The following is a 14,411-nucleotide window of genomic DNA, read 5'->3' on the forward strand; positions in this document are numbered from 1 at the left end:
ATGGTGTGCATACATATGTGGAAGTATCATGTTAATTAACTGCCGATTTGCATATTTAATGATTTTTTTGTAATTAGGCTGATATGTCAAGAAGTGGTTCATCAAATTTCATGAAACTTGGTACAGATGTTGAGCTCAGATTGCTTTAACATTTGAATGAAGACATGAGTCTCATTCAAATTAAATTGTTAATTTACATATTTAATGAACTTCTCTAATTAGTGGGCTATGTCCAGAAATACTGCATCAAATTTGATGAAACTTGCTACAGGTGTCGATCTTTCAGTACTCTAATACTGTACAAAGACATTAAGTAATATCATGTCAATTGATTGCTTATTTGCATATATGATGAACTTTTATAATTAGTGTGATATGTAAAGAAATGCTGTATCAAATTTGATGAAACGTGGTACAGATGTTGATCTTCCAGTGGTGTTATGGCATGCAAAGATTAGTAGTATCATGTCAGTTAACTGCTGATTTGCATATTTAATGAATTTTCGTAATTTGGCTGATATTGTGAGAAACGATTCATCAAATTTCATGAAACTTGGTACAGATGTTGAGCTCACATTGCTTTAACATTGAATAATGACACTTAGCAGTGTCATGTTAATGAATTTTTAATTTACATATTTAATGAACTTTCCTAATTAGAGTGATTTGTCCAGAAACATGTCATCAAATTTGATTAAACTTTGTTCAGATGTTGATCTAACAGTGCTGTAATACAATTCATTGATACTTAGTGGTATCGCTTATGAAATGTGGTACATGTGATAATCTGTCAGTGTTATAATAGAATGCAAAAATGTTTGGCAACATCCTGTCGATTAATTACTAATTGACTTATTTAATGACCTTTTGTAATTAGGGTGGCAGCCCACATTTGTTTTACGTTGTCACCACCATGCAACTCATCTTTAATCGCAGACCCAATTAATGAACCGGACTCTATCCTCTCCAAGGACTTGTAATCAAAGTACCCATTAACAAGTGGGGACTGTGTCATCAACGATGACTTATTCTGTAGTAGACTAGCTCGCACCAGATCGCGATGACGGTATACGGTTTGCCGAGTTCCTTCTGATAACAAACTTGATCACGAAAATACCGGTCCTGTCTGCAGTATGAAATCCGGCTTTGACAATTGTTCCTGTTCTGTTCCGGAGGATAACGTTCGAGCTGCGTAGCTAATGTTGAGGTTCAGATATCCAAATGTTTCGTGTTCGAAAGGCTTGAAAATTCAAAACCAAATACTCAGCCAGGTTGTATATACGAGTCGCTCTCACCAGCGGTCACGATGAAAAAAATACGCAGTATTTGAAGTCGGTATCATTGTTCCGTCATGTTTATTGTTGGTTGTATGACCAGTTTGAAAGTCATAGATTTTCTAAACGATGAAATTCATATTGCCATTCAATATTTTACGCACGAAGTTGCCTGTGCGTTGAAATACGTCTATTCGTAAGCAAAAACGTAAAATTGTACAAACGTTTGATAGTGATGACTTGCTGCAGGCCGTGAGATGTCTCCAGTTATGAAGTTTTCCCGCTAAAAGATGCAATGTTACCAGCGTTCGCGTTTTAAGGGCCAGATATTGAACACGACCGTAGTAAAACAGAGTGATGACAGAGACCATACCCGATACCTGAAATCGACATCATTATTGAGAGGTAACCGTGAACCATTAAATAAATGTCGACAAAATAAAACATCAAATGGCCAGACTTGTCACGAGAGCGGGGTTACGCAGTCGAGAACTGATCATGGTCTTTCGGATGGATGTAGTGTCGGTTTGCACACATTGGCGCTGCACACATATCGAAAATGCACAGATACTTTCCTGACATTTGACTAATTTTTTAACGAGAGTAAACAAAACCAAGTTGAAGTTACTCTTTATTCGTTGGTTTCACAAGTTTGCTAAAGTTTGTACTTACAGTAAATGGTCGCCGTAGCCTTCTGTTCAAAAATTATGTTCTTCAACACCACGTTTCTTATGATCGGTGATGTCACATTCTGTGATGTTATTAAATACAGATTAATGCACTAAACGCTTTTGGACTATCATACCTGCCTGTCAATACTATAGTATATATATTTATATATTCCAAGGGCCGGCTCACGATGTTAACTTACTCGTAGTTTGAATGACAATTTTGTCGATCTCAAAAAATGTTACCGTCAATGCTATAAATCTGTCGTTACATAAAAAACATGTCTCGTGTAAATTTCATGATTTAATGGTCCTTTCTATTACTTTGACTATTGAATTGTTTCAGCGGTGTTAATTTCCGATTAATTCAACGATTTCAAATCACGATTATTTTTAATCTGTGGCAATCCGTGACATTATTCGGCCAACCATTTTTTCACCCAGAAATCAGAGAATGATAGTCGAAATATGGGCAAATTTCATAATTTAATCGGTTCACTTGACCATTTACATTAAAATTGGACCAAATTTCGATCTTGAATTTGCTCTGTTAGCATTTTATTTCTGAATTAACAGTGAGGTCACTTCGACCTCAGCCACTTAGACTCTTCCGGTTCGATACCATGTTATACGATTGTACCATGTTGAGTTATCACCCGCCCCGTCAAGATACTAGAAATTCGAGAATTCGACCAAAGGTGCCAGCAATCGATATGTAATTGTTTGTGGGTGAAATTATATATCCAGCATTCACACGTGATAGCTAAAGGAGTGAAACTGAAACTGTCACATGAGAGACTGTGACCGAATGGAAGAAGGAGGAAAAGAAGATTCAAGAATTTGAAACTTTACAGAATTGTATAAAGGCCCTCCCTTGTAGAGATTTTATCTCGAAGCGTCCCTCACGTGGCCAAGGCGTGTGAAGGTTGGTTCAAAATCGTACGAGGAGATGGAGATAGCGTCATACTTTTATTTATTGGGTAAAGGTTTCAATGCGAACACTCGAGAAATGTATATATCATGGTGTGATCTTGTTCAATATCAAAGACTGACCAAAATGTCCATGTGATGACCACTGTGTAATGACGATAATTTTGTAGTAACATAAGTTTAGAAAAGTATATAATTTTAACTTTGTAGTACTGACGACTTGGAATTTGAGACGTGGAACGTTACGTTTGCCATCTCGTAATAAAATTCTAAAGTGGTGCTACAATCAACATCTTGGTTACTGAAAGCATTACAACTCGTATTCCCCTGACTACGAGCGCGACAATATCTATAGCCTGCATTTGACTCGACGACGTGTACACCAATCAAGTAAATTCGCGATCGGAACCGAACTCACAACGTACGGTACCCAGTCACCTAGAGGAGACATCGCTGTCAAAACCGCTAGGCTGGTTCAATATGTATTTCTTCATATTTGTTATCAATATTCAGTTCACACGGCGCCTCAATCCACAGGGTATTGCAGGTATTATTCGTCAAGAAGTTATGAATATGATCAATAAATGTCATGTATTATAATAAACTTTTTCACTATAAACAAGCCTAACCTGTGTCGGGTGTGTGCGTACCCTCGCTATCTCTGTATAGTATTTCAAAGAAAACAGTCTCCCTAATTTGTTCTACCGATTACCAATTCTGCGGGGGCTTATCGCTCTGGCCAACTAACTTGTTAGCAGTCATCAGGTATAAAGACGGACGCGTGTTTTATGTTTTATGAGCTGCTAACGAGTAATTTGATCAGCGCACAGTCCCTACACCACATGGGTGGAGGGACCGTGGTCAGGGCGATAAGCCCCAGCGTTGGTGATGGTGCTCGGCAGAACAAATTAATGAAGGGGATCAGGGAGTGTTCAGAATTTACTTCGGGGGGCGGAGGATTATCGGGGGCCCACCCATTTCTCCCAAGAAAAATTAAGGGGCACCAGACAAAAATACCACAATCTTTTAGGGGGACTAAGGAAAAAAACCACATGAATTCAATATTTGCCCACAAGTCCTGAGCTATAGACAAAGAGAACCATAGTAGCTACCAGAGTGACAGATAAACCCCACAAGTGTCCAGATAAACTCCACAAGTGTATATAAATTTTGTAATATTCACAGTTGTTTTTTATGCATCTACTGTAGTATCTTGTTCTCCTCCCTCAAGCGCCATGAAATGTCCAGTATTCATGTCAACACAGACCATATAGTGAGCAGTCAGCGTTGTTATTGTTGAAAAGAGATCTCGAATCAAGTCCAGACTAGAATTCATTTGTCAACAATAACAATGGTCATTTACGTATGTATGTCGCTAGTATTAACGGTACTGGTACCGCCCTCAACGAGTATATTGCTAAATACAGCATTGGGTGTTCTATATAAAACGATTGATGATACACAGAAAATAAAACATAGAACAAATGCCAAAAGTTACAGCAAATGTCCCTTTAAGGTGGGGGACTACCCAATACCAAGAATATGGTCATTTTCTACAGATCACATTTGTTGTAGCTGGAAGAATGAGAATATAAAAAATGGCCAGAAAAATTGGTGCTTTCAATTTACTTTTTGAGATAATTTACATTCAGTTACCCAAACTTCGTGATTTTGATATGACTTGATTGCAAATTGACCCTTTCAAAGAAAACAATAGCCATGGTGGATAATGAATCTTGTTATTTCATTGCACTTCTGGTCCTTAAATGTCCTCTACCTGAAGTATTTCCAATACAAGCAACATGCACGAAGCTACTGATCTAATAACAAAGATGTCACACATTTCATGTATTAAAATGTTAAAAATACTGAGTCAGCATTGTTGCATGTTTTTTGTTTAAGTCTGTAAGCATATGCATGTATATATTGGGGGAACCATGGGGGAAAACCTAGGAAATATGAGGGGAGCCTAGATTTTCTCCATAATTTACTGGGGGGGGGTCCATGGAAAAAATCACCAGGAAAATAGAACATCCTCCGGCCTCCCAATGGAAGAAAATTCTGAAAGGGACAAAGTCGGCCATTTTTTCATGAATTTTGTTTGATACGAGATACTATTTATATTGTTTGACATGTTGAAAGATGCTAAATGAATGGGTGATCATGCATATATTCGACCCCGGTTTTAGACATCCTAAATGAAACCATCGCGAAAATGAATTAATGGTCATTACCATTAATTCATTCTCGCGATGGTTTCATTTAATTAGTCTAAAACCGGGGTCGAATATATGCATGGTCACCCATTCATTTAGTATCTTTCAACATGTCAAACAATATAAATAGTATCTCGTATCAAACAAAATTCACGAAAAATGGGCGACTTTGTCCCTTGAACAGTCCCTTAGAGACGGTAATTAAGATATATAAACCGTTTTCTTGGAAATACTATACCACAGTCCCTCCACCCATACTGAGGTAGCGAGGGTTAAGTAATAGGTAGGCCGACACACCCGACACAGGCAAGGCTTGTATAATGAAAAAAAGTTTAATACATGACATTTGTTGATCATATTCATAACTTCTTGATGAATAATGCCTGCAGCACCCTGTGGTCAATCCCCCACCATTGTGCCGCGACCGATCATGATTAGCATTTTAACATGATCAGTGATCGTATCGAGTCCAAGGTGGGCCTTTCACTTCATATTGCTGTCAGCGAACACTTGAGGGCGGTGTCCCCTGGTTCCCCCTGGCATCGTGAAAGTCACGTTACCCTGATCATGTGAGGTAACGCCTCAACTTCAATATCGGAATTACACGATAGACAGAGTACCCTACGAGGATGGCTTGTACTCGCGATATTTTGATATTAATCAGTCTATTCGTCGGTATTGCTGCCAAGTACGAACCAAACTGGCAGTCGTTAGACAGCCGACCTCTCCCGGCGTGGTACGACGATGTCAAGTTCGGTATATTTATGCACTGGGGAGTGTTTTCGGTGCCAAGCTTTGGGTCAGAATGGTTCTGGTGGAGCTGGAAAGGTGCAAAGCAAGCAGAATACATAAAATTCATGATCGACAACTATGCCCCAGACTTCGAGTACCCGGACTTCGCTCCAATGTTTCATGCAGAGCTTTTCGATCCCGACGAATGGGCCGAAATTTTGGAAGCATCGGGAGCCAGGTGAGCCAATGGTAGATGCTGCGGTGCGGGACATTTCCGGTATCATGGATATTGTATTATGTACTCTGCAGTCTGTAGAACTACAGCTGTGAACTTTGAACCGTAGCCGGCCGGTGTATTTCTCCCTATGCATAGCTCTCTGCACGTAGCGTCTTTTTGCTGTTTTAGCTTCATTAAGTTTCAAGTGTACCCTCTTTTCTGCTGGTATATACGAATTCTATTTTAGTTTGCCAACTCTATTTTTTAGGATGGCCATGTTTGCAGAAAAAAGGCCCGGCATGCAGCAGTCCAGCACAGGACGAGCTGCTGTTGCAATGCTCATTGAGTAAAATGCTAAAATAATAAAATATGATTAAACTATCTCAACCAGCCACGACAATGTCTCTTTTGTTCACGAGACATATATGGGAATGGCGCATATTTTAATAGTAGGGGAATTCTGAGCAAAATAAAACAGTGAGCAGATAACATCAAACTTCCTCAATATCTTTTTGTATAAACCAATTTAGAGATAAATGGTAATTAAAAATAATAAAAGAGATAAATAAAGAAGTTTAAACAGAAATAGAAATATAATGTTTCAATTCATGACCATGAAACACCCATCAGTCTTGGTAGTTGTCTCTCAGGACGTCACATCAAGGAGAATTTCCAGTGGAATCGACTGGCCTCATAAACAAGTTCAGATTACTTATGGTGACGTGGTCCGATTGACATTCAATGTCCCCCTGCCCTGGACCACTGCCATTGTCAACCAAGAGGCCATTCACACAGCTGTTTGCTTTACAGTCCTATTGGTGGTGTTCACACTTACATGGTCAGCCGGACAGTCCCAGGAGAATCACGAATTTGAACGTTCAAGGAAACCAATTAGCAGTGGTTTTGGACTCTGATTCTGAATAATACCTCTCCCATGTGCACTGTGTATCTACCTAGGCTTGTGCCTTTGCAATCCTTTATAAGTGCGAGTTGCGTGTATGAGTTATAGGAAAATTAAAATGCTAATATTTCAACCACTTGTAGAATAAATTGTATGAAATGTCTACAAATCGTGTTTATCACTCAAATTATAACTCAAAGACTTGTGAAGAAATATCACGATTCACTTCTTACTTTTTTCAGATACCTGGTTTTGACCAGCAAGCACCATGAAGGCTGGACAAACTGGGGATCCAAATATTCTTGGAACTGGAATTCGGTTGATGCCGGACCTCACAGAGATTTAGTCGGTAAGTCATTTTGTTTAAAGCATAACGACAAGTAGTTACCCTGATCAGTCACATGCTGTTTTTTTCAAAAGTTTATGTTGACTGAATTACCAACATGTAAAAAGTTACAAATGAACATTTTTATCCCCAAAAGTGACCTACTTTGGAAAGATCATTTACATGTATTATAATAAGAAATTAGTACACATAGACTGAATCAAATCAACTTTCAAAACATAAATTTCCACAAAATGCAGTCTCAATTATTGCCTAAAATTACACATGAATTATTTGGTAAGTATGAACTAACAATACATGATTCAGATTAAAAAGTGGACCCTGGCATACCGAATCATAGAGTAAATATCCTAGTTATGTAAATTACTGGTTCAGCGTTCTCCTTTGTACTAATATTCAGACAGATATAAGCATTTTAATGGTAACTTCTTTCCTATTTATTGATTTATTTATTTATACTTTATGGTTCTTTTCTTCAACAGTCTCACGGATAATGCTTTTGTACATGTGGTAAAGATTTCTGTATTAATGACCAGCATTCATGGATCTGGTGAAAGAGATACAATTCAACACTTTTTCCCAAATGTTACGTTCATCTCACAGGTGCACTTGCCAACTCCATCAGGAAGAACACAAGTCTAAAGTTTGGGCTCTACTATTCTCTGTTTGAATGGTTCCATCCACTCTACCTGGAAGACAAGAAAAATGGCTTCCAAACTCAAACCTATGTGAAGGTAATAAATTGCTGTTATTTCAGATATTCAGACATTCCAAAGCATTAAGGCATTTATAGTTGAGTTATTATGAATAATAATTTGTATTCAAATCGTATTCAAAGGCAACCATCAGATGACCATGTTGTCTTCTAAAGAATAATAACTACTAGTGTAAAACAAGTGAAAAAAGAGACTGACTAATCTCAACCAATCACATCGCTTCCTTTTCAATCCAGTCATATGACAGCGATCTTAACCTATATTTAACTGTAGAATTTTAATTTCTAACACAAATTTTCCAACATTATTATCTATTTTGAAGCATATTTGCTATTTGTTGTTTTCCACCAAATTCAAATATTATCATGCTTGTGTGCGGTCAAGCTTTCCTTTCCAACAAATCGTAGATTCATGAAAGCCTGTCAATGTCCAAAGTTTGTACAGCCATACTTTGATGTCAAATCCTTTGGTGAACTTGGACTAGTGAGGAGGGAAATTAGGGATGTCAAAAGCTTAACCATAGGAATCCCCATTTTCCTACCATAATTTATCAAAATCTGTCACATGGTTCACACCTTGGAGTTGAACATAGTTGTTTCAGTCAAAGGGTTCATAAAAGCACCAACAGTGTAACTGTGTCATGCCACACAATTTGAATATCAAAAGTCAGATTTTTTGACAGATTTTCTGACATTTCAAGGGGCGGAAACTTTTGATAATGCTTTCATTATAATTATTGTTCTGCAGAACAAGCTTATGTTTATATTGGTCTCCTTATAGCGTTAAAGTACAAAGAACATCCCGTGAAAACACAAGGCATTTGTATAAGCTGTGCAACGTTATTGTTGATTAATGAAGCCTGGTCTAGACTCTGAATATTGAGTCGTCTATAATGATATTGGACACATTAGCATGCATGCAGTCTTGACAAGTTGGGACTTTTGGTATTTCATCGTGATTTTTGGAGTAGATTTAGAATCTGTATTTTAAAGTGGAAAAAAATAATGGAAAACAGATCAAAAGTTCCAGCTAATGGAGCTTTAAGAGCAAAATTTTGTGTGCCTTGTCATACAGGATGTAATGACACCACAAATGTATGAGATTGTCAACACTTACAAACCAGAAGTCGTGTGGTCCGATGGCGACTGGGAGGCTCCTGACACGTACTGGAACAGCACAGAATTTTTAGCCTGGCTTTACAATGACAGGTGAGGAGATGTAATTCCATAGTATGATGCAAGTCTGTTATCGAGTTTAGAGTGATACTAATTCTGGAAGATGATGTTGAAAATTGTAAGATCCCTTATTGACAGCCAAGCCATGTATAAAACACATTGTCGGGAAAGTGATTGTCTCTTTCTGCCTATATGGCATCTTGACAACTGATTGCAGGCTGTCTTGATAAGGCCAAAAAAGTAAATTGTGCTGTTCCAAAACATGGTTTTCAAAAATAGGGTAGGTAGGTAGGCAGGAATTTTTTCCCCAAAATATTTTTATTTTTTAATATGCATTTTCAGGGGTTCAGGGCGGTCAAACACTGGCCAGAAACATTTCCAGAAAAATGTATCATACATATAAAAGGGAAAAACCATAAAAGACATCCTCATTCAAGCAAAACTCAAATGCCAGGTAACAAACGCGTGATTTTATGGGGATTTTTCTTTCTTGTTTTGCTTCCGTAAAAACGTAGCTCAAAAAAGTTTAGAGGCAGCAGGTAAAAAATAGGGTAGTTTTGGTTTTCGGAACAGCACAATTTTTTGTTCGGCCTAATAAAACATGTTGACTCTGCCATTTTGTGAGTTGAATAAAGAAGGAAACAGTAAGGTGAAATACTGAAAGAACACCCCCTCATAATTTGCTGCAGCTGGTTCAACTTTTGACCTGATATTAGCATATGAAAAGAAGAGAATTATTCAGCCTTGATTTAGGTGAACTGATACAAATTTTAACAATTTATTCTTTTCCCTTTTCTCTTGCTCATGCAGTCCTGTGAAGGACACTGTTGTCACAAATGACAGATGGGGTAAAGGGGATACGTGCAAACATGGTGGATACTACACATGCAACGATAGGTACAACCCAGGTGTGTACATCATTATATTCAAATTTCAAGTACTTTTCTTTTGATAAGTGCATTTAAGGTAGTTCATGCCTTTAAAGTGAAAGACTTAAATTTATCCATGAACTTTCCTCAATGAAACTTTCATCCGTTCTAGTATCAAATCAAGAATGAAAATTAGGCAACATATTGATTTGAGAAAAATGCTTACATAGTATCTCATATGATCTATCAAAATCAAGCAGTAAAGTTTAGTCTACAGCAGAACTTACCAGGATAGCTCCAACAAAAATAGGATTATTGCAAATCTCAGAACCAATTACTTGATCACTTTATTTCCTCTTATGCTATAAAGTACTACATTTGCAGAAATTTTTCTTGATACTACATTTGATTTTTTCACCATTATATTTCTTCAAGGTGTTCTACAGAAACACAAATGGGAAAACTGTATGACCATCGATAAACACTCCTGGGGCTACCGCAGAAATTCCCTTCTGTCAGACTATCTTGATATGGATAACTTAACACAGATTTTGGCAGAGACTGTCAGGTAACGGACCAACGTACAGTGTTCAGATTTTCCAATGCAGACCTCCCTGGCTCCAGTTTTTCAATGCATGCCACTGCAGTGTGATGATACATCTTGTGTGAATCATGAAAAATGGCAAGACTGTATTTTGCTTTCAATATACTTCTATTACAAGTGCCACTAGCACTGAAACATGTGTATACTAGAGTGCTACACTGAAAATTGAAGATTGTGTTACACTTTTGTAAATGCTATATACTTCGCTTCCACATTGGCAATAACATGATAATTTTTATCTGTTCAAGACAGGTAATGATGTAAATGTATCCTCTTTCTGTGTCCAAAATATTTGTCAAAATCAGGTGTTTCTAGCTACATTCCAGTTACACAGCCTCGGGAATAAAACGTACCATCTTTTCACCCATGGGCAATATTAGTCCAATACGAGAAGTTGCCAGCATTGTTTTTCACCATAATGAATCATGATTAATGGCACTTCACTATCACACTGCCCTCACCCTACGAGTATGACCAACACAAGAAAGCCACAATGGTTTTTACCTGTAGATACTTTCAAAGAAAAAATGTCATCAATCACAAAAGATGATGACTTTTCTTCACCATCTTACTCAATCTTTCGCTTAAAACAGCTGTGGGGGAAATCTACTGATGAACGTCGGTCCGACAAGTGATGGCCGCATTGCTCCAATATTTGAAGAACGTCTCCGGCAGATGGGAAGTTGGTTGAAAGTTAACGGAGAAGCTATTTACTCCAGTAAGCCATGGACGCATCAGAATGACACCGTAACCCCAGGAATTTGGTAAGTCTGTAACCATAGAGACAGACTTTCAAATAAAATGTCGTAATTTGGTCAAAAGTAAGATCAAAATACTCTATTCAGGGATGTAGAAAATAGCTAGCAGGCGGCAAAAACAAATGGCTGTCAGCTAAAATTAGCTGGCTGTGAAAATATCAGTTTAATGAAATATAGGTATATTTTACACAAGTTAAATGTGTCCACACACTACTTTTAACCACCTATACTGTTATATTTGCCATCTGTAATCCAAATTTTCTTCATCCCTGACTCTGTGTATATATTAGCCTACATGCTCAACAGAGTCAAACAAAAAACATGGCGAAGGGAATTCATGTAACATCTTTTCCAGTATTCTATAAAAGGTCAAAATGGCAGGGGCAGGATAGACCACTGCCTTTCAGCCTATCTCAGAAGACAATTGCAAGATTTTACCTCACTTTCTCTGCAAAAAAACCCAAATTCTGTCTCATTATTTTATTTTTTATGTGACATAAAAATAGAGATTTATCTTCATACCATAGAAGTGTAAGGTGTTCATATAATTTTCATATAATCATTATAATCCTGTAAATCTTACATGAAACCATCTTTCAACAAATTTTTAAATGTAGCTAGACTGGCCCCTGTCGGTTGGCTTTTTTGGCAGCAGTTGCTTGCTGGCGTAGCTGTTGGCTATCACGTTCAACCCACAATCTCTGTAACAGACTGCCAGAGTATTTTTCTGAATTTTATTCCTTCATATCTCTCTGTTTTGATATTTATACGCCCACAGATTAGGGGCAAGTCTAAAACGTAGCTTGACTCTGTACAAAGCTGAATAAGAGTCAATTTTAGGGATTACATCCTAAAGCTTTCACGATAAGTTAAGTTTCAGAGAATCATACCCTGTAAGATATTTGCATCTTTGAGGGAAAATTCGCCTTGAGTTCATGCATTTGGACAATCAAATTGTTACAGTACTTTGCTGGTCTAACACTTGTTTTGACTCAGTTTGCCTGTTGAGCAAATGAAGTCATCAGCATTTTTTTGTGAAAATTGAAAATTTCATTTTCCCACCCAGGGTATGGCAGCCATTTTGAATTTCTGATGTCAGTAAATTTTAACTGATTTGTTATTCTGACCCCAAAATGTGCATGGCCCTGATTGTTATTTTTAGTTAATGAAAGAAAATTGTTTAAAAGCTTCATGGAGGAAAAGTTTCGGCGAAAGTTTGAAGCTTTCATTTTCAAGGCATTTGCAACCCTAGAGTTCAAAGTTCAAAGTTTGGTCATATTTCAAAATCTAAAATAGTCAGGCAGTGAAGGGAAATATTATAACATTTCTGTTTTCATGTAGGTATACCAGTAAAGCTGATGCAGTTTATGGCATTGTCTTAGACTGGCCAAATTCTGACAAACTTCTTCTGGGAGCACCCAAGACCACAGAACAGACGACTATCATGATGCTGGGGTATCCAACACCTCTGACCTGGTCTGCTGAACAACCAACCGGGCTCACTGTCACCATGCCAACAATACCAATAAGCCGGTTGCCATGCCAATGGGCGTGGGTCCTTAAGTTCACCAACATCAGCTAGATGGAAGCAAAGTTCAGTCAAACCAGTGGTTTGGCTGTTATGTCACAGTTTATCTGAGAGTTATATATTTTACATAGGAGAAATTTGCAAGAAAAATAGTTTTTAGCTTTTGCTTTTATCTATCTATGAATATAGAATGTGTATTATTTACTGAGCATATTTAATATTTCAGTATATTAAATTGAATTAGGCAAAATAAAAATAAAAATGTTTGTCTCTGGTATCATGCCTTCGAAAATTAGGGTAGGTAAATATGTCACAGGAATATATTTTTAGTGGACTGAGACCCATAAAATTGGCTAAAATTTAGAGAATTTACTCAAAATTTTTTGAAAATGTGAAAAAATGTGTAGGATTGACAGGTGTTTTACTAGGGTAAGTCTGGTTACCAGAAACAGATATATTTTTCTATTTTGCCTTAACTATCACAATGCAAAAAATAGATTGCAACGGTGCTGAGCACCACAGCTTATTAGATTTATAAAATGGGCCAAAAATCAAAAAAGTCAGACTTTATTTTCTATTACTGATGCAAACTGCTTTTGAAAGTGTAATTTAAGTAGAGTATGACATTTACTTACTTGTCAATGATTGTGTATTTTGGAAGAGTATTCAGATGCTAAACAGAGCCAGATCACAGAGATAAATTCAAATAAAGATACTGAAAGCCATCTTTTTATAGCCAGGAGAACAAACATTGTTCCTTACGTCACAAGTTTAGCTTTGTTTACAGAGAAGAATAATGGAGTTTAGTTTGGACTGCAGAAAGAATAAAGTATGCTGTTATACAGGAAGTAGCTGTGATTATATTGCTGTATATTCAGCTTAGCTCATATTGCATTGTCATGGGGGCCAGGGCACTCATTTTTTACCAAGAAGGCAAGGCGAGTAATCAGAAATGGATGATGCATATACGGGTAGTGCCGCATGTGATTGTAGGTTGCTACTAGACATGCCATCACTGGCATGACATTGTCATTTTGTGGTCAGAAATTGGGAGAATTGTTTGTCTGTCTTGCACTTGTGTTTTACTTATGCAGCATGTTTCAAGAGCCGTTTTTCATGATTCGTGTGTTATTTGACTAAATTGGCAGTAATGGAACCGTCTTCGTATCGCCATAGCTTATGGAGGTAGATACTTATCAAAAATGGGTGAAACACAGAAACTCAAAAGGACCCCATTCTAAAAGAAAAGAACAGTGAAATGTGTGTACTCCGATGCATACCTTTATCTCCATATACTTGTTTGTACCACCATAACATTGCTTCGCCAGTGTGTGTTTTTCATTGAACAAGTGGAGTAGTCAGACTGTAAAGCAATGTTCAAGGGCGGAGGTGAGGAGCGCCCGCACACGACTGTATTTTACAGTCTAGTGGAGTAGTCAGAGTGCCGCATTTTATAATCCTATTGACCGCAAAGGAT

At 37.5% G+C, this 14,411-nt stretch overlaps 1 protein-coding gene across 1 annotated transcript; it reads left to right on the forward strand.

Annotated features, from left to right (window-relative positions):
• Positions 1 to 5,494: 5,494 nt before the first annotated feature.
• Positions 5,495 to 13,782, forward strand: LOC139151252 (alpha-L-fucosidase-like). The gene is made up of 8 exons (XM_070723910.1): positions 5,495 to 6,058; positions 7,181 to 7,287; positions 7,888 to 8,018; positions 9,075 to 9,208; positions 9,986 to 10,083; positions 10,480 to 10,612; positions 11,242 to 11,412; positions 12,748 to 13,782. The coding sequence occupies exons 1-8, from the start codon at positions 5,718 to 5,720 to the stop codon at positions 12,986 to 12,988; spliced, it is 1,356 nt and encodes a 451-aa protein (XP_070580011.1). The 5' UTR covers positions 5,495 to 5,717; the 3' UTR covers positions 12,989 to 13,782.
• The last annotated feature ends 629 nt before the right edge of the window (positions 13,783 to 14,411 follow it).

The sequence above is a fragment of the Ptychodera flava genome, chromosome 15, assembly GCF_041260155.1.
Source record: "Ptychodera flava strain L36383 chromosome 15, AS_Pfla_20210202, whole genome shotgun sequence".
Classification (NCBI taxonomy): Eukaryota; Metazoa; Hemichordata; class Enteropneusta; family Ptychoderidae; genus Ptychodera; species Ptychodera flava.